Below are 23,001 nucleotides of genomic sequence, written 5' to 3'. Positions count from 1 at the left end.
TCTCGAGAATTCAGCTAGTGTAAGTTCTGTATGGACAGGCACAATTATATATTTTCCAAAATTTAATCAGTAAACAGAAATCAAGGGGAAAAAAAGGACAACCTTAAGCGCATCGATACTTAAATGAGATCTGCATGCAGGCTGAACTCCGAAGATTTGGTCCAAGAATGGCTTTGCATTTTCCAACCACTGTTCAGCAGCTAAAATAGCATCCTTGATGTGTATAAAGGTAGGTAAGGTTACACACATGCCTTCTGACGTCCTGAAATTATAAGCCACATATACATAAATATTTTCTATCTGTACCAAACAAGTAGACTATTACACTGTTTCAACAATATCTTTAAAATTTTGAACAGCCAGATTCAAGCACTAAAACCTGTCAAGATCCTTAAATTCGGAGATACAACCGCCTGAACAGAGAAGTTTCTTAGCACTTTGTTCCCAAGCATATGCAGCTTGAACAGTAACATTAACATCGATTACCAATTTTTCATTTGGCAATTGCAACCTTGTAAAAGAACAAGAATTCAGAAATGTATTGTAACAGTCTTCAAATTGCTAGATAATAAACATCAATCACTAAAAACCTAAATTTCCACAGAAATCGCAGAAAACAAACCTTGATGCTTCAATTGCCAATTCTTCTAGAATCCTCAATGGCAATCGTCTGCCCAGTGCCTGCAAAGCACAATACAGGAATGCATAAGGCCAAATTATCTTCCATTTGCATCAACAGTTTCAAACTTTAAATACAATAACCTGAAATGTTAATTGCAAAAGGAAACATCTGACTCCACATCACAGATGATATTTTTAAAAAGGCAGCCAGGAAAAAGTTGTGAATACAGAAACCAGCAGATATAAAAATTACCTGCATAGATTTATACAGATCGATCTCAGAGAGTTAAATCATAGCTCCTCAAAATTAACAGACTCAGGAAATATTGACATAAATCATCCACTCTAGAAAAAGCTTGATAGAAAAGAAAGCAATTGAAATAAACACAAACAGAGAATACGAGCCTCACGAGAAAAAGAATGTTTGCAAGGATGTTAATATAACATGATTAAGAATATCCAAATAACACAATGCAAAATATTATCGAGTGTAGATCTTGCAAGCATTAAATAGGAACCAGAAAAATCTTAAGGTGTAACTAGATAGCCTAAAACAGAGGTAAAATGATCAAAAGGAAGGTCACTGATTATTTAAGAGACTCTGCCACAAAATACTAATATCCTTGCTGATGAATTCCGAGGGATCTCAGTAAGGCTATGAATTTCTTCTGCCCATTCAAAAGCACAAGACTCATATATCATGCAAAATATTCTAACCTCCCTTACAAGCTGAAAAAGTTGTGAGGTTAGTTTTGTGCCATAGACCTAGCAAGCCTTGTAAAAGCATTAAATAGGAACCAGAAAAATCTTAAGGTGTAACTAGATAGCCTAAAACAGAGGTAAAATGATCAAAAGGAAGTTCCCTGATTATTTATGAGACTCTGCCACAAAATACTAATATCCTTGCTGATGAATTCCGAGTGATCTCAGTAAGGCTATGAATTTCTTCTGCCCATTCAAAGCACAAGACTCATATATCATGCAAACTATTCTAAACTCCCTTACAAGCTGAAAAAGTTGTGAGGTTAGTTTTGTGCCATAGACCTAGCAAGCCTTGTAAACATTGAAAACACGAGGAAAACTAAAGTTGGACACAATTTCTAGATAATCAAGAATTATCTGATAAGTCAATTCCTTATGTTCATGGAGTTGAAATTGTTTGCATTCCAAGGTTTCTTTAACTTGCAAATCAAGTTTCCTTTTAAAGCATGTTATTCACAGGAGGTGGTTTTGCTTTATCTTGCTTTGTTACACGAATTGGCGTGCTCAAGTTGCATGGGTGAATATTGGATTTTGGCTATAAATCCAATGCTAGGATTAGAGAGTGTATAATGATGTTTGGAGCAGGTGATTGTTACAATAATTGCTCTAGTAAGTTGGTAGTTCTGGTTGCTACCTAAAGCTTCTGCATGTTGAAGATTGCCTGAATAACGTTAGCTTGATCTTTATTGTATCATAAAATTTTACTATGAATGCAATCTGAATAGTGCTATTTTTGCTAGGTTTCTTCCCAAAAAGGTTTCCTAGAGTAGACTTTATGTTATTTGTTATTTCTTTGCCAAAGGGCTTTATAAATTTTGTAACTTTCTATGAACTCATTATTGCTTTCATTTCATATATAATCTTAATCAACTCTTCATTATTGCATTCATTTCATATATAATCTTAATCATATATAATCTTAACTTGGATTGAATTCATTATTGCTTTCATTTCATATATAATCTTAATCAACTCTTCATCCTAATTTAGAAAGGGTAAAACACTTATTGTTAATATTTGGTTTTAGTGAGAGTTTTATGCATCAATGAATCTTTTCAAGGTACATGGAAATGTCTAGAACTTTTGGAATAACGGAGATTAAAAAATTCAATGGAATGAAGTTTGCGATATGGAAACTCAAAATGAAAAAGACCTCCTAGTTGGATCGTCAAAAACGGCTTTTTTTGGTAGATCAAATATCATTGGCAATGGCTGATGAATATGAGGAAAAATTGGATAGTGAGGCTAGATTACCATGTGATTATGCTTTCCAAATTCAATACTTCTAAATGTCTTTGGAGAGAATACTGCTGAAAATTTGTGGAACAAAATGACGCTTTGTATCAGACTAAGTCCCAGTTATTTTGTTTATTTTGGAGAAAAGGTTACTTTCTTTGAGAATGGATGATGATGACTTAATTAGATAACACTTGAACGCTTTCAACATCCTAATTTGAATAGATGCCAAGATAAATGAAGATGATTAGTGTATAACCTTACTATGTCTTTCACAGATTTGATGGAAACTTGGAAAATACTTTTAGGATCAGTATTATGATGATAAGTAGCACCACTTTAAGTTGAAGCCTAAGGAGATGGTTGGAAGTTTGTTGTTTGGGGAAACCAGATAAAAATCCATGGATTTTGTAAGGGATGCTTTGTTTGTTAGCAGTCATGTTATGGAGAAAAGAAAGAAATATGATGGGAGAAAACGATTAAAATCCACAAATAGGTCAAAGTCTCCCAAAAACTCCAAGGTCAAATGTTAAAAAAATGGAAAACCTAGTCTCATTAAGTGTTTCTAGAATCTTCTATTACACATGCATGTGCAGATGCATGATTGATAGATTCTAGCACCCAATTTAATATAACTTTCCAAGGGAAGTGGCTTTTTCAATATGAAAATTATTATGGAAGCAAAGTTCTCTTGGAAGATTATACATTTGATTGAACTACTAGCTAGGAAAAGTCGAGCTCATCTTAAAAGATGGAATAGTCAAGAATCTCTCACGTGTTTTGTACATCATGGGTTTGGTGAGAACCTGTTATTTGCAAGCAACATGAATAATTCAGGAGTGCATGTTGTTTTCAATAAAGAAGGTTGTAGACTAGGTTCAAAAAATTTGGTTTTGGAAAAGGGAGTTTGGATTGGAATTTCGTTTAAGGTTGTAGAATATTCCATATTTGATTCATGTTAAGGTAGTCTTGACTCTTAATCAAGTTAGTTTAAGCCATAAGTAATTTGAAATAAATTAATTATGGTTAAAATAGACCAAACCCTAGTAGGGGACATTACACACTCTTTGGCATCAGCGATAAGGGCACCTAAATGTTCACTATCTCTCTCAGTTGGTTCAAGAGGATCTAGTTGTAGGATTACCTGAGATTCAAACTCAGAATCATAGAGTTTGTGGAGCTTGTCAAGCTGGCAAGCAGCATAGGACTCCATTTTCAGATGGAGACGCTTGGAGAGCATCCAAGGTCTTGCAGCTCGTTCATGTGAATATCAATGGTCCCATGAACACTCCATCAGTCATCGGATGCAAGTGTTTTCTATTGTTCGTTGATGATTGCAGCAGACGCATGTGGGTGTATTTTCTCAAGGAGAAATCAGAGGTGTTTAGCATGTTTCAGAAGTTTAAGGCCTTAGTGGAAAAAGAGTTTGGTTGTCAAATAGTCACTCTACGGCCTGACAATGGAGGGGAATTTTGTTCTACAAAGTTCACCAACTTTTGTGCATCACATGGCATTAAGCATCAGCTTACCACACCTTAGACCCCTCAGCAAAACGGTGTTGTTGAGCGCAGAAACCGCACAATCACTGAGATGGCTCAGTCTATGTTGTAGCATAGAAATGTTCCAAAGCAATTTTGGGCGCAAGCAGTTTTTACTGAAATCTATCTTTTGAACCGGTCTCCCACAAAGGCTGTTAAGAAGATGACTCCAAAGGAAGCTTGGTCTAGTAGGAAGCCCAAAATCAGTCATTTGAAAGTTTTTGGCTCTACAGCTTATGTTTGGATTCCAAATGGCAAGTGCACCAAACTGGATTCTACGAGTCAGAAATTGATGTTCACCGACTACAGTGACAACCATAAAGCTTATCAATTGATTGATGTAGACACTAATTATCTCATATTTGGTTGAGATGTGGTATTTGAAGAAGAACGAGGGCCTTTTCAGCCTTCTACTCCTATTTTGTGCATTGAGGATCAGCCTCCAAAGGCTAACAGCATGTGTGTTCGCCTTCCCTTAGCTCCACTTGATGGGAGGGATTCAGTTGACTCAACAGTTGTGGGGTCTCCCAAGCATGACATTGCGCCACCTGACTTTCCTCGGGACCATCTGGGTCCACATTCAGATGAGATTGCTCCAGATATTCCAAGAATCTTTTTTATCCTGCAGCAGATGTTGGTACTTCTACTCTCTGGCCTAAGTGGTGGGCCAAGACCATTGGTGATCTTCATGATGATGAGCTCATTGAGGGCAGATCAAATAGAGATAAGAGCAAGCTGAACATAGTTAATTTTGCTCTTATTGCCAACATTCATAGTATTTATGAGCCTCATACATATACAGAGGCTAAAGGTGTACCTGAGTGGGAACAAACTATGACAGTTGAGCAACATAGTCTTTTGAAAAACAACACTTGGGTATTGTCAAATCTTCCACCAGGGAAGAAGCCCATTGGCTGCAAATGGGTGTTTAAAGTTAAGTATAAAGCTGATGGAACCCATGATAAGTACAAGGCTCAGTTAGTAGCAAAAGGGTTTTCAGAAAAGGAGGGCATCGACTACGAGGAGACATTTGCTCCCACAGCCAAGGTGAGTACCATTCGGCTTGTCCTTGCTCTCTCAGCTCAGATTGGATGGAAAGTCCATCAAATGGATGTCAAGAGTGCCTTCCTCAATGGTGATTTGCAAGAAGAAGTCTACATGACAAAGCCTCCAGGATTCAAGGTTGCTGGTAAAGAACACCGGGTATGTAGACTAGTCAAAGCACTCTATGGCCTCAAACAAGCTCCTCGTGCATGGTACATAAAAATTGATAAGTACTTGATTGATCAAGGCTTTCAAAGGAGTCCTTTCGATCCCAATTTGTATGTCAAGCAAACAAGTGGTGATATTCTATTTCTAGTCATCTATGTTGATGATCTCATCATTACTGGCAGTGTAGCACATTTGATCAAACTAGTCAAACAAAATTTGTGCAAGAATTTTGACATAACAGATTTGGGACTTCTCCATTATTGTCTCGGTGTAGAGGTTTGGCAGACTGATAGTTACATATTCATTTCTTAGTCAAAGTATGCCATGGGCCTGTTGGATAAATTTCAAATGCAAGATTGCAAAACTGCATCTACACCTATGGAGAAAGGGCCGAAATTATTAGCCAAATCAGATTCACCTATAGTAGTGAATCTTCATTCAGGCAACTGGGCAGCCTCATCTATCATACCGCCACTAGACTTGACATCAGTTATGCTGTGAGCTATATTTCTCACTTCATATCAGCCCCAAAAGCTTAACATTGGGTTGCAGCGAAGCGTGTGCTAAGGTATGTGAAGGGCACTCCTGATTTTGGCATTCTGTACAGCAGAAGCAAAGATCCTCGGCTAGTTGGCTACACACTCAGATTGGGCAGGTTGTGTTGATGACAGAAAGTCAACTTCTAGGTATGTTTGGACCAGCAAGAAGCAACAAGCAATAGCTCTTTCCTCCACCGAAGCAGAGTATCAAGGAACTATTAAGGCAGCATGTGAGGCAATTTGGCTATGTAGGATGCTTGCAGACATGCAAATGTCTCAACAAGGACCTACTCCGATGTTTTGTGATAATCAAGGGGTTGTGAAATTAGCCAAAAATCCACTCTTCCATGAGCAGACCAAGCATGTGGAACTACATTGTCATTTCATCCACAAACATGCTAAAGATGGATAGGTGATATTGCAGTACATTTGTAATGTCCCTTTTTTGGGACATTAGGAAAAACCATTAAATAATTAAGTTTAAGTTGTCTAAACATAATAACTTTAAAGACAACTTACTTTAATTATTTATCTAAGCATATTAAACTGACTTTAATGTCTACATCAAATTATAAAGTAAAGTCACTTAATTAATAGAAGGGAATTCCAAGAGACAGGGAATGGGCGAATGAAGAGTCACAGGGTTGAGCTATTTAATATCTTGGAGAGTCTCATTTTGGCATGCTTGGTTTTATTTTTAGAGATTGATTCTCTTGAAGAGATTCTAGGAAGCTCTAGTTTTCAGCAGGTTTGAGGACACAAACCCTCAAGCTTGGAAGCAGTGGACGTAAACCCATTGTCAGTTGGAGTTATCACGCAAGTGGCTCACATGTGCTTCAAATGCAATTTGTTGGTTGTCCAATCCGACTGTAAATGTTGTGGCTGGGACTGGTAAGTTTTGTTGTTGTTCTTCTGAAGATTTTTAATGCAATGTATATTTCAGTTTCAGAACTATTATTTCCATCTAAAAATTAATGAATATCAGTTTAGTTTGATGGTGAATTGAAATCAATTGCATGTGAAAATTGTTGTTAACTTTTCTATAAATCTTTGGGTGAAATTTGGAATTAATATCCGTGACTATTATTTCCTTGGCATCAATCTGGGCTTCTGCAGATTCAAATAAAGAATATTTTCTAATTAGTAATTGTGGGCTCGATTTATTCATAGAATTATTGTGAACTTTAATGAGTGTTGATTTAAGATGAGTAATTATTGGGCTTAGTCAGCGATTCAAATAAAGGGAAAATTTTACCGACAGTTTATTATTGCCGAATATTTTCATAATGCTATTCCTTGCAAGGCTGACTGGGAGAAATTATTCGAAACAAGGTCTTTAAGTTTTAAATGGGCCCGATTACAAAGGTTGGCAAATAAATAATTTTATTTTGCTATTGTCGTGAATCTTCATCGTAGTATAATCCCTTTCCACTATCAGGCTGAGTGTCTATAGCGCACAGTGGGTGTTTGGATGGGATGCATTGATTGTAGGAGCGATTCTTTGACTATACAAACTTAAAAGTTCAGAAAAAGTCCATTAATGCAGCTTCTCCTGGGAGTCACGCCTGGACAGAGCTTTGAGCAAGACCTTGTTTTGACGCAAACTTGTATTGGACGCCATAGCTACCGGGAGATCGTGGCTATTTTTCCTTGGCATGAAGATTTGTGAGCAGGTCATGCATATTTTTCCTAGCACACTGGGAGCAGTGTCTAGGGTTTTGATGGTCGGGAATTTCTGAAGCCAAAACGGACTTTATTATTTGGCAGGAACTTCTGAAGCCGAAGCGGGAATTTTTCTTTCCAAAGACGTTATGGGAACTCTTCATTTCTAGCCAGCAGTCCATTTCTAGCTTGGCACATATTAATTCTTGGGATCGCATATATTCGGAGTTTGTAGCTAGTACAAACAAGAAGCCATTTCAACTCTATGTCGAGCCATTTCAACTGCTTTGTGCAGTTATAATATACCAAATGTTGGCGGTTCATTCTTGTGTGTGGTGAACTCTTTGTTGCTGGCATCTACGATAATATTGTGGATTATTCAATAAACGAATCTAGGAGTTACGGCAAATTAATGCAGGAAAAACTTTGCCTCAAATAATATTTAAGTGGTCGATAAATAAGCCGATATTAAAGTTGAAGATGTATTTCATTATTACATTGCTCAAGTTTACTTTTCTGAAGTTTTATTAATCTATTATCGGGGCATTTAATTAAAGACTGATTTAACATTTGGGTTGCCACAAACATTATTAAGCGATGAATATTTGATAGGGGCCCGATATATCTTTGGGAAAATATTAAGGTTGAAATTTATGTTGCATCTAGGCAAATACTATTGCCGTATTTTCTTTGGAGACTATAGTTCTAGGCGAAAAACATTTGAAGAGCAAGGTTTTAATCGGTTCAGCTGTTTACCATGAGTTTGGTGTTTGCAGGAGCTACGAAAATCGCAGACTTCAGATTTGTTCACATTTCCTGGCGTAGCAAATAACAGTCGCCTGTGATAGCACAGAGAGTAATTTGCAGAAACATTGTGTTGGATTGACATTATCATAGCGAAGGGGTTGCAGAAGGAAACGACAGTGTGTTTGGGCCAAGTGATGAGCCGTAATAGAGGTTGTGGTCATCTTGTTTGAGTGACACTGAATATTAATAGCGCAGAATTGATTCTCAGTTTGGTTGTCGTTTTCTACAGTCAGAATCGCATTATATCTATGACTCTCGCCTCCTTGTGACCAGGAGTGTTGGTAGCCGCAGCAAACGGAGGCATCATTGTTCCCAGCGTAGTGTTTGCTGAAAGGGTTTATGTGATGTGTTGGTGAAGGGAGCCGTGAACTGGGACTCTAGCAGTCTGTGTTTTGCTGAATGGTCTATGAGTTGTTGGAACGTGTTAGAAGGGTGTGCCGAGGACTGGGTCTCCAACAAACTTGCAGGTTCACTAAACTTCAAACTTCAGCCCTTCCACCTCAGCAAATGAATGATTCATTGTTTTGTATGTATAAGACATTATTGTTGAGTTGGATGTTAAAGAATCTTTCTGAATATCGAATATCATTGAAATTGTGAATTGCTGGAAATTAAATAGAACCATTTTCAACTTATACTGTTTAAATGCTTTGTTCTTTAAGTACAGCAGTAATGTAAGGTAGCTAGAAATCAATATCATTTGAATAGCTGTTGACTGTTAAACTCATAGCACACGAATATGTGAAAAAAGTATGAATGCAAAGAACAAACAAACGCACCAGGTCTTCAACAAAACATCAGTAAATACATTAAGTGAAAAAATCAGAACAAGAGGTCATTGCACAACAACGGTTTGACAAAATTCCTCAATGGTGCTAGGGAAGTTAATTGAGCAAATCGAGTAGCCTATTACAGTTCTACAATTGAAGCTATTGGTTTAGTCACAACCTCACAGCAAGAAGTGAGAGAAGATTCATAGATCTGTTTTTCAGTTTAAACCATGGCAACTAGGGACCCTAAACAACTAGCAAGGACACACTATATAGCAGGCAGCAAGCTCAGTGAACAATCTCGGTCAAGGGTTGATGTTTTGAACACTTTGAATAGGGTAGAGGAATGTTTGATTCATGTGGACCAATCACCTCATGATTTGTTTCAGTTGGCTATGTCTCCTGTGGTGGATGCCTTGAAGCAACACAAGTGGCTTAGACATCCAAACGAAGAAATCAAGTTGTTGGTGACTTCCTGCTTATCTGAGATTATGAGGATTACAACACTTGTAGTTCTTTATAAGGATGATACAATGAAAGAGGTTCTACAGTTGATTGTGGAGAGTCTACATGGGTTATATAATGTCAAAGCCCCTACTTTTGGTAAGAGGGCTAAAATTTTAGAAATTATGGCAAGGGCAAGATCATTCAACTTTATGTTGGAACTCCAATTTAATGAGTTGATTCTTCAAATGTTCAATCGTTTCATTGCTGAAATCAAGAAACGCCATTCAGATAAGGTGAAGACAAGTATGTTTGACATATTGTCCATGATCTTAGATGAGGATGATGATATGTGCAAGCAGTTGCAATCAGATTTGTTAGCTACTTGGAGAGAAGAGTTGGTAGTCTCACCTTGTGCTTATGAGTTCTCCAAAGGGTTGATTGAGTGGAAAATTGAAAGGCTCAGGGAACAGATGATTGAAAATGAACTAATCTTCATGGGTTTACAGGTTTTAGGATCTCCAAAAAAGAGCAAGAACCAAATGAGAAGAAAGCAGATTTGTTTCAGATGTCAAATGGCTTGGACACTTAATCATATTTGTGAAATTAATAAGGATGAGGATACATTGCAGCCAAGTGGTAATAAGGGTAGAATTACAAGTGAGAATGCTTCCATGTCTCATGAGGGCAAGCTAAAATTACGAGCAAAATGGATAATGGCATTCAATCAGCTAAGGAGGATAATTTGAAGGAGGAAACAATGGTTTCAGGTAAGAAGCATTTAAAACTCTTTGTTGGTGACCTAGAAATCAACATAGATAATTTTTGTGAAGAGACAAGTTTTTTTAATGTATCTTTGTATGAACATTGTTTGGTCCCTCCTTTCCTTCATGAAGAATGCATGGAAACCTGTTGTGAGATCGATGATAGGGATGCTACAGAAGTTAGTAAGTCAGAAAATTTAATAAGGGGCAGCTCGTCTCTCTTTGATCAATTGGATCAACAACCTCTTGATGTGCAAGATTTGAAGGAGCATCTTATGGTTTCAGAAGATGAAGTTGTGCAGATTCTAACAAGAGAAGACAACACTCATAAATTCATTGAAGACCTCATTTGGAAAACCCAAATTGAGGAAAGAGAAAAAAGAATGGCAATTGGAATCAATAGTACACACCTTCACACCATCAAAGAGGCATTAGGAAAGATGAAGTCAAATTATTTGAAATTGCTCAAGGATAGAGGATCTTGCTATTAAGTTTGCAGAAAATAAGGAGAAGGAGGTGGATGACCTTTGCTTACAGTTGAGTATGATGCATTATAAATTATCCAAATCAGAAAATCAAACTTCTACTACAGCAACACTTAAGGAAGAAGAAGCTAATCTTAAGAGCATGGAGATGATGCAAATCATTGAAGGGATCAATACTATTTTTAGGGATGAAACAATTCACAATGTCCTTGCCATTTGTTATACAAATGATAACAATGAAGAGCAGATGGACCAGCAAGGAATCAAACCCATAAGTTTTAATGCTGAAAAACCAATTGGCAGCAATGAAATGGCTGTGGCAACAAGGTATATAAACAGATTTCAGAGTGGTTTCAGTCATGGGACATTGGTTACTTATGAGCTTTCAAATTTGGAAGAAGTTACGCTTCCGGATGATGATAAGGAGGACTTTACCAGCTCTGAAATTTCACTTAATGGTGATCAATCCATGGGTGAAGAAGTTGATTTTATTGATGACACTTGTAGTGAAACAGACTTTCAAGAGTTATCAGTGTTGGGCAGTGTAGACATACACACCTCATTCTTGAGACTGTCATTTATTTCTCTTGATAGGGCAGTGATATATTTGTTACTCGATGACTTCATACTCTTTGATTTCATATGGACTGGTAGCTGTCCTAGTTGGAATCATATAGCACGTCCTGATTTTGCATTAGCGACTCAGTGGTATAGGAGTGTTGAAGGATGCGTCTTTTGGATAGGGATGGAGTGTGAGAGGTTTTTCTTTGATTGGCATTGGTTTGAGGACATGTTTGAAATCATTTATGTTGCTGATCAGAGTTATGGCAGCGAGTTTTGGTATTCCTTCATGTTGGTTTATGGGCATTGGGGGGGTTCATCGTCATCTTGTCCGGTTGTTCTATATGCGTGATTGGTTACTTCAAGGTGATCGGTTGACAGATTCCTTCATTACTTATAGCGGATTCTACAGATTGATATGGGATCCAGGCAGTGACATGTTTGGTGCATTGACTCTTGTGGACCAAGATATGCTGCTTCACCATGGGTATGTAGATGTTTTAATCAGTGTGGCGTAGTGGATTAGTAGAACAGTGTTCCTAAGGATGGTTTGGGATCCCGGTTTTGGTATGCAGATTCATGATTGCTTGAAGACAAGCAATCTTTGAGGGAGGACTGTAATGTCCCTTTTTGGGGACATTAGGAAAATCCATTAAATAATTAAGTTTAAGTTGTCTAAACATAATAACTTTAAAGACAACTTAATTTTATTATTTATCTAAGCAGATTAAAGTGACTTTAATGTCTACATCAAATTATAAAGTAAAGTCAATTAATAGAAGGGAATTCCAATCAACGGGCAGTGGGCGAACAAAATCACAAGGTTGAGCTATTTAGTAACTAGCTCATTTTGGCATGCTTGGTTTTATGTTTGGAGATTGATTCTCTTGAAGAGTTTCTACGAAGCTCTAGCTTTCAGCAGGTTTGAGGACGCAAACCCTCGAGCTTGGAGGCAGTGGACAGAAACCCATTGTCAGTTGGAGTTATCACGCAGGTGGCTCACATGTGCTTCAAATGCAATTTGTTGGTTGTCCAATCTGACTGTAAATGTTGTGGTTGGGATTGGTAATTTTTGTTGTTGTTCTTCTAAGGATTTTTAATGCAATGTATATTTCAGTTTCAGAACTATTATTTCCATCTGAAAATTAATGAATATCAGTTTAATTTGATGGTGAATTGAAATCAACAGCATGTAAAAATTGTTGTTAAGTTTTCTGTGAATCTTTGGGTGCAAATTTGGAATTAATATCCGTAGGGGGCTATTTCAACATTCCAACAGAAGATCAGGCTGCAGATCTCCTCACCAAGTCTCTGAGCCTAGCAAAGTTTGTCAAATTTAGAGGCCAACTTGGTGTAGTAGATAGAATGACCATTAAGGGAGGGTATTAGAATATTTAATTATATTTTAGTCACTTATATTTAGTTCTTTTATTAATGGTCATTTAGCTTTTTAGTTTTTAGCTTATAAGTGAAACTATTGCTTCTTTATTAAAGACACATAGTTAGCTTTTTTATTATTTAGCTTTTTAAGCTTTATTTATATTTTAAGCTTTTTAGCTTTTTAGTCGTTCACTTAAACGATTTGTTCTGTTTATAGAACATCGTCCTGTAAACTCTATATATACGTTTGTATATTGTTCAATAATCTATCCAATTATTTTTCAAATAACATCCGTTGACTGGATTTATTGGTCTTCTACCCTGCACTTCCTGGAGAAAGTCCACCCTTGAAAATGTGCCCTGAATAGAAGATTTGAATAGTTGCCTCCTTTTTCGGTCAGCATTTGACAGCAAATAATTAGGCCTTAACAGAAAATTTAAAAAATTGATTGAAAAAAACAATCGGATTATCTATTCAACGATATACACACGTATATATAGAGATTACAAGACGACGTTCTAAATTAAGAACAAGTCGTTTAAGTGAAAACTAAAAAGCTAAAAAAAGCTTAAAAAGCTAAATAATATAAAGCTAACTAAACAAGATAAATAAGTCGACTAAAAAGCTAAATAAGTCGACAACTAAGATGACTGCTAAAAATAGAAGATGACCATTATAGAATAGATATTAATATTATTTTTACACCCTCCCTAATGGTCATTGTACTCAATACCCCTACCGAAGACACTGCAGGTGTTATGATCACAAATGCAAAGAACACTCTGCTGCTACGTAGACCCTCCCAGGATCTCCAAAATGTAAATGACCAAGAGTACCAAAAGCCATCCAAGCAAATGTAGCCCTCACACGCGAATTACAAGTCAGGCACACGCGAATTTACTGAAGCCTGAAAGCCATGATTTTGAGGAAAAAATCAGCAAACCCTTTTGTAGAAGAGTACTGAGCACTGTTTGCTCCAACAACTCCTAAACAAATTACAAGATACCACAGTTGCAGATGTTCACCCTAGCAGTGCGACCCAAAACTGACTGCAACAAAGCACGATTTTTGAAGAGAAAAATCGATCAGAACCAGAGAACTTCACGAATCACAAATCCCACGCGAACTTCGTGTATTACAGATGATTTTTGAGTGAAAAATCGTAAAAACCGGCAGACAATTTCGTGCAAAAAAAAAATCAGATAAAAGAGCAAATAATACGATTTTTTTTAAATCGTTGTTGATGCCCTAACCGCCATACAGGTCTAGAAACCATAAACCTTAGCCGGGGCTAAAAAATCAAAAACTGATAAAATCGCGAAAGAAAACGTTGTTGTTGCTACCGAAAATATTGGCAAAAAATGAGCCCACGAGAGTTATAGCAAAGAAAATTACAAAGCCCGCCGAAAATAAAAGAACCCATGATTTTCGCGGTTTAACATAGCGGACTCAATACAGGGTCAACAAAAAATTAGCCGCGACCAAGAAAATTTGTGGCCAAACATGGATCCGAAAATCGCGATATAAAAAATTGCGACCAATAGTTGCAGCCGCCACCCAAAAAACAACAAACACACTGCTGCCAAAAAAATCGCGCTGCCATCGGGTGAAGATCGCAGAGGTTGCAGAGAATCACGCAGAAAAAGTGCCAAAAGCTCAGAAAAATCCAGAACCGTCGCCACATCACGCCAAATCAACCCTAACGAAAAAGGTGATCTACTGAAAACGCGTCACCGCATGTCAAAAAAAAACCTGCACAAACCCAAACTTAGAAAAAGACGATGAACAAGCCCACGAAATTCGCCTAGCAAAAGTCACCCGGGTTGAAGGAAACAAGAGTCGAGGGAGAAAGGCAGGGCTCCAGAATAAGAAAATCGCGTGTTTGAATAAAACGCATGCTCAACAAACCCATGAACTCTGCAATTTTCAAAGAAAATACTGAAAATTTCGACCCAAAAGCCCTCAAATCTGCAAATCGCCTAGATAAAGAAACTTTTTTTTAAATAAATTCTTAAAAACTTTCGAAAACCTTCACTAACGATTTTTTAATAAAAAAATCGATTAAAAAAAATTCCAGAGAGACGGCAACGAATTTTTTTTTTAAATTCCCCAAACTCTAAAATATCGCATCGACCCGCTCTGATACCATGAAAAATTGATTGAACAAAATAATTGTACTATCTATTCAACGATATACACACATATATATAGAGATTACAAGACGACGTTCTAAATTAAGAACAAGTTGTTTAAGTGAAAACTAAAAAGCTAAAAAAGCTTAAAATATTAAATAAAGCTTAAAAAACTAAATAATATAAAGCTAGCTAAACAAGCTAAATAAGTCGACAACTAAGATAACCGCTAAAAATAGAAGATGACCATTATGGAATAGATATTAATATTATTTTAACAAAAATTGTCAGCCCAAAACAAGTTTCAAATCAACCTAAGTTGGCCCTTGACAAACAATGACAATCAGCCCTCAACAAACAGGGACAATCAGTTTTCTTCCCTTAGTCAGGTCAGACCTGCACAAATCTCCACCTGATTAACCTTTCCTTTGTTTAGCAATCAGCCATAAAAGTTAAAACATTCTTTGACAATAAGCCACCTATCTTGACAGCATATTGGCATTCTTTGACAGCACAATTAACAACTATTTGATACTCTTTGACAGTGCTTTTCACAGCAATAACAGCACCTGACAGCAATTTTTACCTTCTCCCTCTGATCTCCTTTTCAGTCTTCCCCTTCATCAAATTGGCTAGTGTACCCTTCTCCCAGGGCTTCCTCACTCTATATCAACATAGCCTACCTAGTGTGTGCTAATTCTAACAACAAATGTTTGAAGAATGAACAAGTTTGAAAGAATTGGATAGAATTAACTTTCAATCAATGTACCCTTGTATTTATTGTTGTATGGGAAAGTTGCACAGATGGTGTTACTTACATAGTAAGTTACTTTTAGACATAACTAATGTGATGCTGTTACATCATTAACATAGGAATAATGAAAGTAATATGAAAAATGTTAACATTGTTCTATATTTTTGAAGTTAGTGAAAAGCTTTTGCAGTCTGAAGCTAGGGAAAGCAATACAAGACAGATTACTCCCAGACTCCCACTAGCAAAGCTTTCATGTTTCCAACCACCCATATGCAGATTTTCATAGGCAGCTCTGTAATCACCCTATGCCAATAGTTGCATTCTAAATACATCCGCAAGACAATTTGGTTTACGAAATATACATATAATTAATTTCCAATGGAATCCATCTAATTATTTTGTTTTAGATAGCAAATTGTCAATTTCTGTCAGGCAAGACCTAAAAATTGTTAGGATTTAGTAAAAATTAAGGTATATAATTCATAAATATTGCCAACAACAATTTTTACACTTTTTATATCTTGCAGTGTTAGAGAAACCATAGTTGAAAATCTCGGACTCGGCAATAACTTGGCAGGCCCAAAAATTTTAAAAGCTCAGGACTCTAGCAAAAACTCACCAATGACTCAGCAAATTTATCAAACATTTGAAAACACATCAAAATATTAAAATATTCTTCAAAAAAACAAACTAAAATTTCATATTTTTGCTCATTCAGTAGTCCCCAGGTACTTGGAACATGTACTTGATTAGAAGCCACCATTTTGTATAGTGTGATAGAAATTTATAAGAACTTGGTAGTATAATCTAGTTAATGTGTTGGTAGTCACACTGCAGTCCAACTATTTTTCCTAAATACCCATTGATTCTCACCATATAATCTAGTAAATTTAACACTAAGAGGATTTGACCATCTTGATGAGGCATTTGATGATTGCTGTGTGCCCTAAATTTCCAGTCGTGTGCAAAAATGAAGTGAAAAATCATTGTCTTTGTAAACTAGAAGCAATCAAAATGGTTTCATAAGGATTTGGATGATTTTTAACATTAAAATCATGATTTTTCCCATTCAATTGTGCATCTTATAGGTTAAAATTGCTGCAAGTTTTACAAAAACTCGTTATTGGGCACGTATCTCGCTGGGCAATCTGGCTCACAAGTACTTGCAAGTTTTGCAAGTAGCTGGCAAGTTTGCAACTATGAGAGAAACAAATGCAAAAATTGACATCTCCCACATCATCCTTCTGAATCCTACATTCTACATCCACTATATGCAGCTTTATCTCAACTTGGGCTTGAATTTGATGCATTCAACAATCAAAATACAATAAATGAGGAATCTAGTACAACTCACCTTGGAAGCTTTCTCCCTCCATAAAAAATTTCTCAACTCCAGTTCCACAGTGCCCAAGTCTTCTACTGCATAAGTGAGAATGTTTAATGAACTAGCCATCAGCAGTCAAATTTCATAACAATTCTATATCACCTTGAACATACCTTGAACTTTTAAATGGCATGCAGTTTAAAAAAAATCCTACCTTGAACTTTTAGTGTCCTCCCTTCTGCCAATAGCGCAGTCAAATCTTCTACTGCTTTACTGTAGTCTATATTTTTGTGGATGCTATCAAGAATATTATGGCAACGCTCCATCCAGGATAATGCACTGTGCTTATATTGTCTCAGCAATTCTAATTCAGGGATGATGACATTAAACTGCTCAGCATCTTGCAATGTAGCATTCAGCTCCTTAACACACAAACATACAAAGATAAAAATATCATTTTCAAGTCAGGTACAAATCAATAATTTGGAAGGAGAAAAGGACTAACGTTCTATAAATGTAAACAAAAAATTACCTCTAAGGTCATAGGGAAACTGATCAGCTCCCTAGCATGTCCTCGCCAATTTTCTATCCTTTTTATAAGACTATCAAAAAGAGCCATTTCTGGGAGCACAACAGGAATCTTTCCACCCTGGTTTACATCAAATTAGTTGAGATACTACTTACTCCTGATATTTTGAACAGCTTAATTTGAAAACATAAATTTAAGAGATTTCTTCTACAACCAGGATACACTATGCACATAAGAAGATCAAGACATATTGAAAAAAATGGTTAACACATGAAGAGAAGTAACTACAAAAAAAAAACAGTTGTTATATATATATATATATATATATATATATATATATATATATATATATATATATATATATATATATATATATATATATATATATATATATATATATATATATATATAATGATGTATAATACATTGATTTTTCTGGAATTGCATTGTTCACATGTGATTGATCATAGTTGTAAAACTTGCACCGGAATTTTCGTACACAATATATGGATGGTTTACATTGATACAATATGGCCTTATAAAGCCTTTCATTCTTTCTGTGTGCTAACCACCCAAATAACTATAACTCCATACAGGAAAGTAACTCCCACTTAACTACTAACATTAATTTATATACCAACTTTTATTTATTAACCTACTAACATATCAATTTATTCCTTTATCTAACCTTCAATTTATTACTTACTTATCTCACATTTATATCATAGATGTAATATATTTACAAGTCAATCAAATATGACAAGGAAAGAAAATAAAGATACCACCTACCTCTGACTGCAAGTCATGAAGCATATTTATGTTATGAGAAAAGGCATCTGATGCCAAACGGCTCTGCTTTCCAAACAAGCACTCTTCTGCTCGCACTAGCCAATCCTGATTCAACCAATGAATTATAGAATTATCCTAATATCTATACAAGATATGTATTTTGAATTTGAAAATGGAAACAATGATAGAAAAAATGGCCAATAAAAACAAGATAATAAAAATTAATTATTCAGATTTAAACCTAAATGAGAAAAAAAATTAGCTGAATCATATAACGACACATTCTGCTGTTTACTGATTCAAACATGAACAACATTTGACTGGCCCTAAAGTACAATGACAATAAGGCTGTTGGGCTATTTGGTAATTGAGGGTGTCTTTTAATAACAAAGGTTTGGGGTACCATGTGCTTACCCAAGGATTGTAAGTAAAAACAAGGCATTGAAGAGACGGACCATTTTCTGTTTGCACTCTCTCAGTGGGTAAGGACTACAAAACACATCCTCTGGAGATTTTCGGTATCCAGGGCATTTTCGTTTCAATTATAGGCTCTGCCAATTTCCTATCATCTTGACCAGCTTCTCTTTGAAGAGATGCTTGGATGTACAACAGCTGCAAAAATTTATAGCATACTATACAACACATTTCCATTAGTATTTTGCTCAGTTGCCGATTTGGGTTCAGGTTCAAAGAACCGGTATGCCAGTACGGAAAAATAATGTAAAGGGGTTTGGGTTCGTTAGTACAAAAACAATTAAAACTTATATATATATATATAAAATATACTGTAATAATATATAACAATAAAAATCTATTAAATTGTCAAAATAATTTAACAATTCTAAATTTGAAATTAAATTATATTATAAATTAAAATAGTCAAATGTATTATTTATAAAAATAAAATATTATATTATTAAATTTAAAATTAATATAAATATTTTAACTTGTTAAATTAAAATTATTAAAAGTAAAACAATATTATTAAATTTAAATACATTATAATAGATTAAAAATATTATAATATAAATATATTCAAAATTTTAATTTTAATTTGTAATATATAAATAATATTAAATTTTTATAAAAGGGGTCGACTTTAGGCGGCCTTCATTTCTGTCATTTGCACAGTGCAATGGACTTTTCCGTCATTTGCAGGCGCGATGGACTTCATTTCTGCCATTTCCACCAGCAATGGACTTCATTTCCGCCCAGATCTGCTCCAGCCTCCCGATAACTGCTTATGGTGGTTGTTTCGGGTTAACATAAACCACTACCCTCATCTATTCCGTCTCTGTTTTAGCTCCCGAATGGACACAGATACTTCATTAAACGCCATCTATGATGGATTTTTTGCAACTATTACATGTGATTTGTTAAGGGTTTTTCACAGCTAACATAAGATAAATTTCGTCGAACAGAATCATCGACCCAAACTTGGAACCGTATACGAACCACAAACCAGAACTGTATTTGGGCAATACGGGGGCCTATATAGCCGAACCCGGAAACTTAGGTTTTTTGTTGAAAACATGTGAAAAAAATTTAGGACTGTAAAACAAACAGAAAATACTGAGAGGGGGAGGGGGTGAATAAGTATTTTAACATTTATAAACTCTTGAAGACATACAGCTGAAAACAAGATACTCAGAAAAATAAAGGCGCGAAATATTTATCATGTGCAAAACCCTTTCGGGTAAAAAACCACGGCTTCAAAATGTTTCATTAAAAAGTAGGCACCAACCAGAATGACAAGAGTGAGCACCAACTCACTTACAGAGCTACAACTCTGCTCGATACACTTCACAAATCCACAAAGGCTTCAACCTTTGACAGAGCACCAACTCATGAATACCATTTATAGATTTAAAGATTTTAAAATTTTTGACTCACTGTGTTACTCTGACTTAAGTAACACCACTATGATTTGAACAGATTATACAATAAGTACAGAGACATTATTATTGGAAGACACCTCACACAATACACTTTATATATCTGTTCTAGCACTGTCTCAATGAAAATCAGTACCAAAAATCAGACCTGGAAGCGATAACTTTTCAAAGCAGATAACATCATACACTGCCATAGTAAGTCAAACTCTTCATACTTCAGCTATACACTGTTCATATCCATTATATGCACTTATAGTACTTCACACGATATTCAGTAAATCACCCTGTCTTTGTAGTTAACCCAAAAACTTTCAGATCAATAGAAAGACGCAGTCACAGGCTTCGACATCCAACCATTAGGCGGCAGAATATATATTTATTTTACTTCTTTTCACTCGACCAGGTATATGATAAAAACACCAAATCTTTAAATCCGATTGCACTGTTTTCAAGTATACATACTCTTCCATCAAACTCTACTTTTTTAGCAAGAGTCACGCACAGCAATCATTATCCGAACCAAAATGATTCGAGCCACCTAAAAATCTGCAGAAGTACAACTATACACAAGTGCGTTACACCCAAAGTTATCGATCACCCAAAAAAAAAACTCACAAAAAACTAAATCTTCATTCATGAACTACAAGTTGAAATCACATAGCTGTAGTCACTGAGTAACTGAAATCGCATAGCTGTAGTCACTTAGTTTTTCCCACATGTCCAACCAAGAATGAAGATTACCAAGAAAGAAAGAAAAACGCCTCTGTACAAGGCACGATTCACTTGCAGTGTTCTGACAAAATGCACAGAAGATTTCCCCAGTAACCATAGCATCCTTAATACGTAAAAACATTGCCGATAAAAATCAACCTAGGTTATTTCCCAAACCGTAAGTGTTTGGCAAAGAATAAATGCCCCTCATACAGGTGGTGGCACCAAGAATAACAGAAATAGATCGAAAAAAAACAGCTCCCATAACAAAGATGCCTGACAATATAACTCCAAACTCGCTTCCAAACCCAATCAACCCACAACATCAATCAGAAAATCATGGCCAACTGTCAACATCAGAGAGTGCGTTGCAAGAACTGCACAGCTGAAAATCAAGGCTAGCAACTCAGCTGAATAGCTGACAAGAATACCGAAAGTGCAGAAAAAAACGGCTTGGCCTGAGCATTAAAGCAAACTGGCTCCTTGAGACATTGCATTGCCAACACAACACAAAACATCCGACTGGCACAAACAGAGATATGAGACAAACGAACTGAATAAGCATCGAAATCACCCAGACATAGATCGAATCCAGCAAACCCAGACACTGCCAGCTGTTGAATACTGAAGTTGATTCAATACAAGGAGAAATCAATCAGCAATAAATGAATCACACACATCAATGACAAAACAAATCTAAAAGGACGGTTGCTCAATCCAGAAAAGATAAGGCTCTTTGAGCAGTACTTCCTTATGCTTCGCAAAGCCATATTTTTTGGTTTTCCTAAAGATTTTGACAATAAAGAAAATTGTTATATATGAGCTGAGAGATTAGTGGCATTCACTACAGCTATAGAATGTTGACACCATATACCATATAGAGCCTTCTTTTTAAACACAATTGATGCATTAATGATAATCTGGATAAAGTTTCTGCCAAATGCCTATCCAGGTAGAAGATTTCCCAAACAACCAAATGATTTTTGAGTTTTGTTTTTAGCAATGCTTTGAAACTTCATGAATGCTGGCAAATAGTGTCAATTAATTAGGCAAAAAGTCCATGCATTTCTAGTACGAGGGCATCTCCAAGACGTAGGGCTACATCTTGGAGGAGACATCCTCCTATCGTCCCACCACCAGGTTTCCCATTGCGGGAATAATTCTGGTATGTCTCCTATTCACAAGGGTGTTTCTAGGACAGCCCCTTTTGGGGGGACTTACAGGGGCACCCAAACGTCCCCATGCTAAGGGAACTTTTGACCCTAAGTTTCCTCCAGAATAATTTGCAAAACACTTACAAATAAAGCTTTGGGCATCTAGGGGCACTAGGTAGTGGAAGTGACACTTTTGTAAGCTTGAATTTCAGGGCAACATTACCAAAGTTAATTCCTACCTCCTTCATATCTGAGGAAAAGGTGTAAACGAATGTGAGAATTGGCAGAAAAATTAAACTATAGGGTTGCAATATGTAATTATGGGGCGATCCAGGTTGTAAAGACAATGCATCACAGCTGCTTCTTTGTCTCTTAGGTTGAGAGGTCATTAGAGACAGGGTTCTACTTCTACTACTTTGCAAAGGCCACTTGCACATATGCCAGTTTCTTCTACTTCATGGGCAATAGAGGCTAGGACAATATGCAAGATGAAAAGAGATGCTCCAAACCCACTAGTAAAACTATTAAATATGCAATTAGAGGATGAACTAGATGCTGCCTTTGCTAAAAAATTTCTTTGACAATGGCCTCCTATTTCATGTGGCTTCCTCTCCTTATTATAAGGAGGTGATGGCAAAGATAGCAAGGACAAGACCATAATACGTGCCATAAGGGGAGACAACATTGAGGACCACAATCTTGGATAATGAAGGACTCTAGGGTCACAAGTGGCTGCAGCCTAGTCATGGATGGGTGGATAGCCTACGCATTGAACCCAAGGTGATATGTTCAAAGGCCTGGTAGAATTACACCCATACAAGATGTTTAGGTGAAGGCAGGACTCATGAAGACCATCCAAAAGATGTATGATTCTACAAAGGCTATAATCTAGATCTTAGTCCAAGTTATTACCATTTTCCAGAGATAGAAG

General features: G+C 36.3%; 1 protein-coding gene across 2 annotated transcripts in view; it reads right to left on the bottom strand.

Annotated features, from left to right (window-relative positions):
• LOC131030582 (lysine-specific demethylase JMJ17) overlaps positions 1-23,001 on the bottom strand; it is a 218,138-nt gene that overhangs the window by 63,275 nt on the left and 131,862 nt on the right. For both annotated transcript variants that reach the window (XM_057961447.2, XM_057961456.2), the window contains exons 13-19: positions 18,311-18,415; positions 17,525-17,641; positions 17,207-17,414; positions 17,023-17,087; positions 623-681; positions 380-511; positions 103-262 (exon numbers count right to left, since the gene is read on the bottom strand). In XM_057961447.2, coding sequence (XP_057817430.2) covers positions 103-262; positions 380-511; positions 623-681; positions 17,023-17,087; positions 17,207-17,414; positions 17,525-17,641; positions 18,311-18,415 — 846 coding nt within the window. The remainder of the gene's footprint in view (positions 1-102; positions 263-379; positions 512-622; positions 682-17,022; positions 17,088-17,206; positions 17,415-17,524; positions 17,642-18,310; positions 18,416-23,001) is intronic.

Source organism: Cryptomeria japonica, chromosome 4 (assembly GCF_030272615.1).
Source record: "Cryptomeria japonica chromosome 4, Sugi_1.0, whole genome shotgun sequence".
In the NCBI taxonomy this organism is placed as follows: Eukaryota; Viridiplantae; Streptophyta; class Pinopsida; order Cupressales; family Cupressaceae; genus Cryptomeria; species Cryptomeria japonica.
The sequence above is the reverse complement of the archived record's forward strand: the minus strand, read 5'-3'. Positions and strand labels throughout refer to the sequence as shown.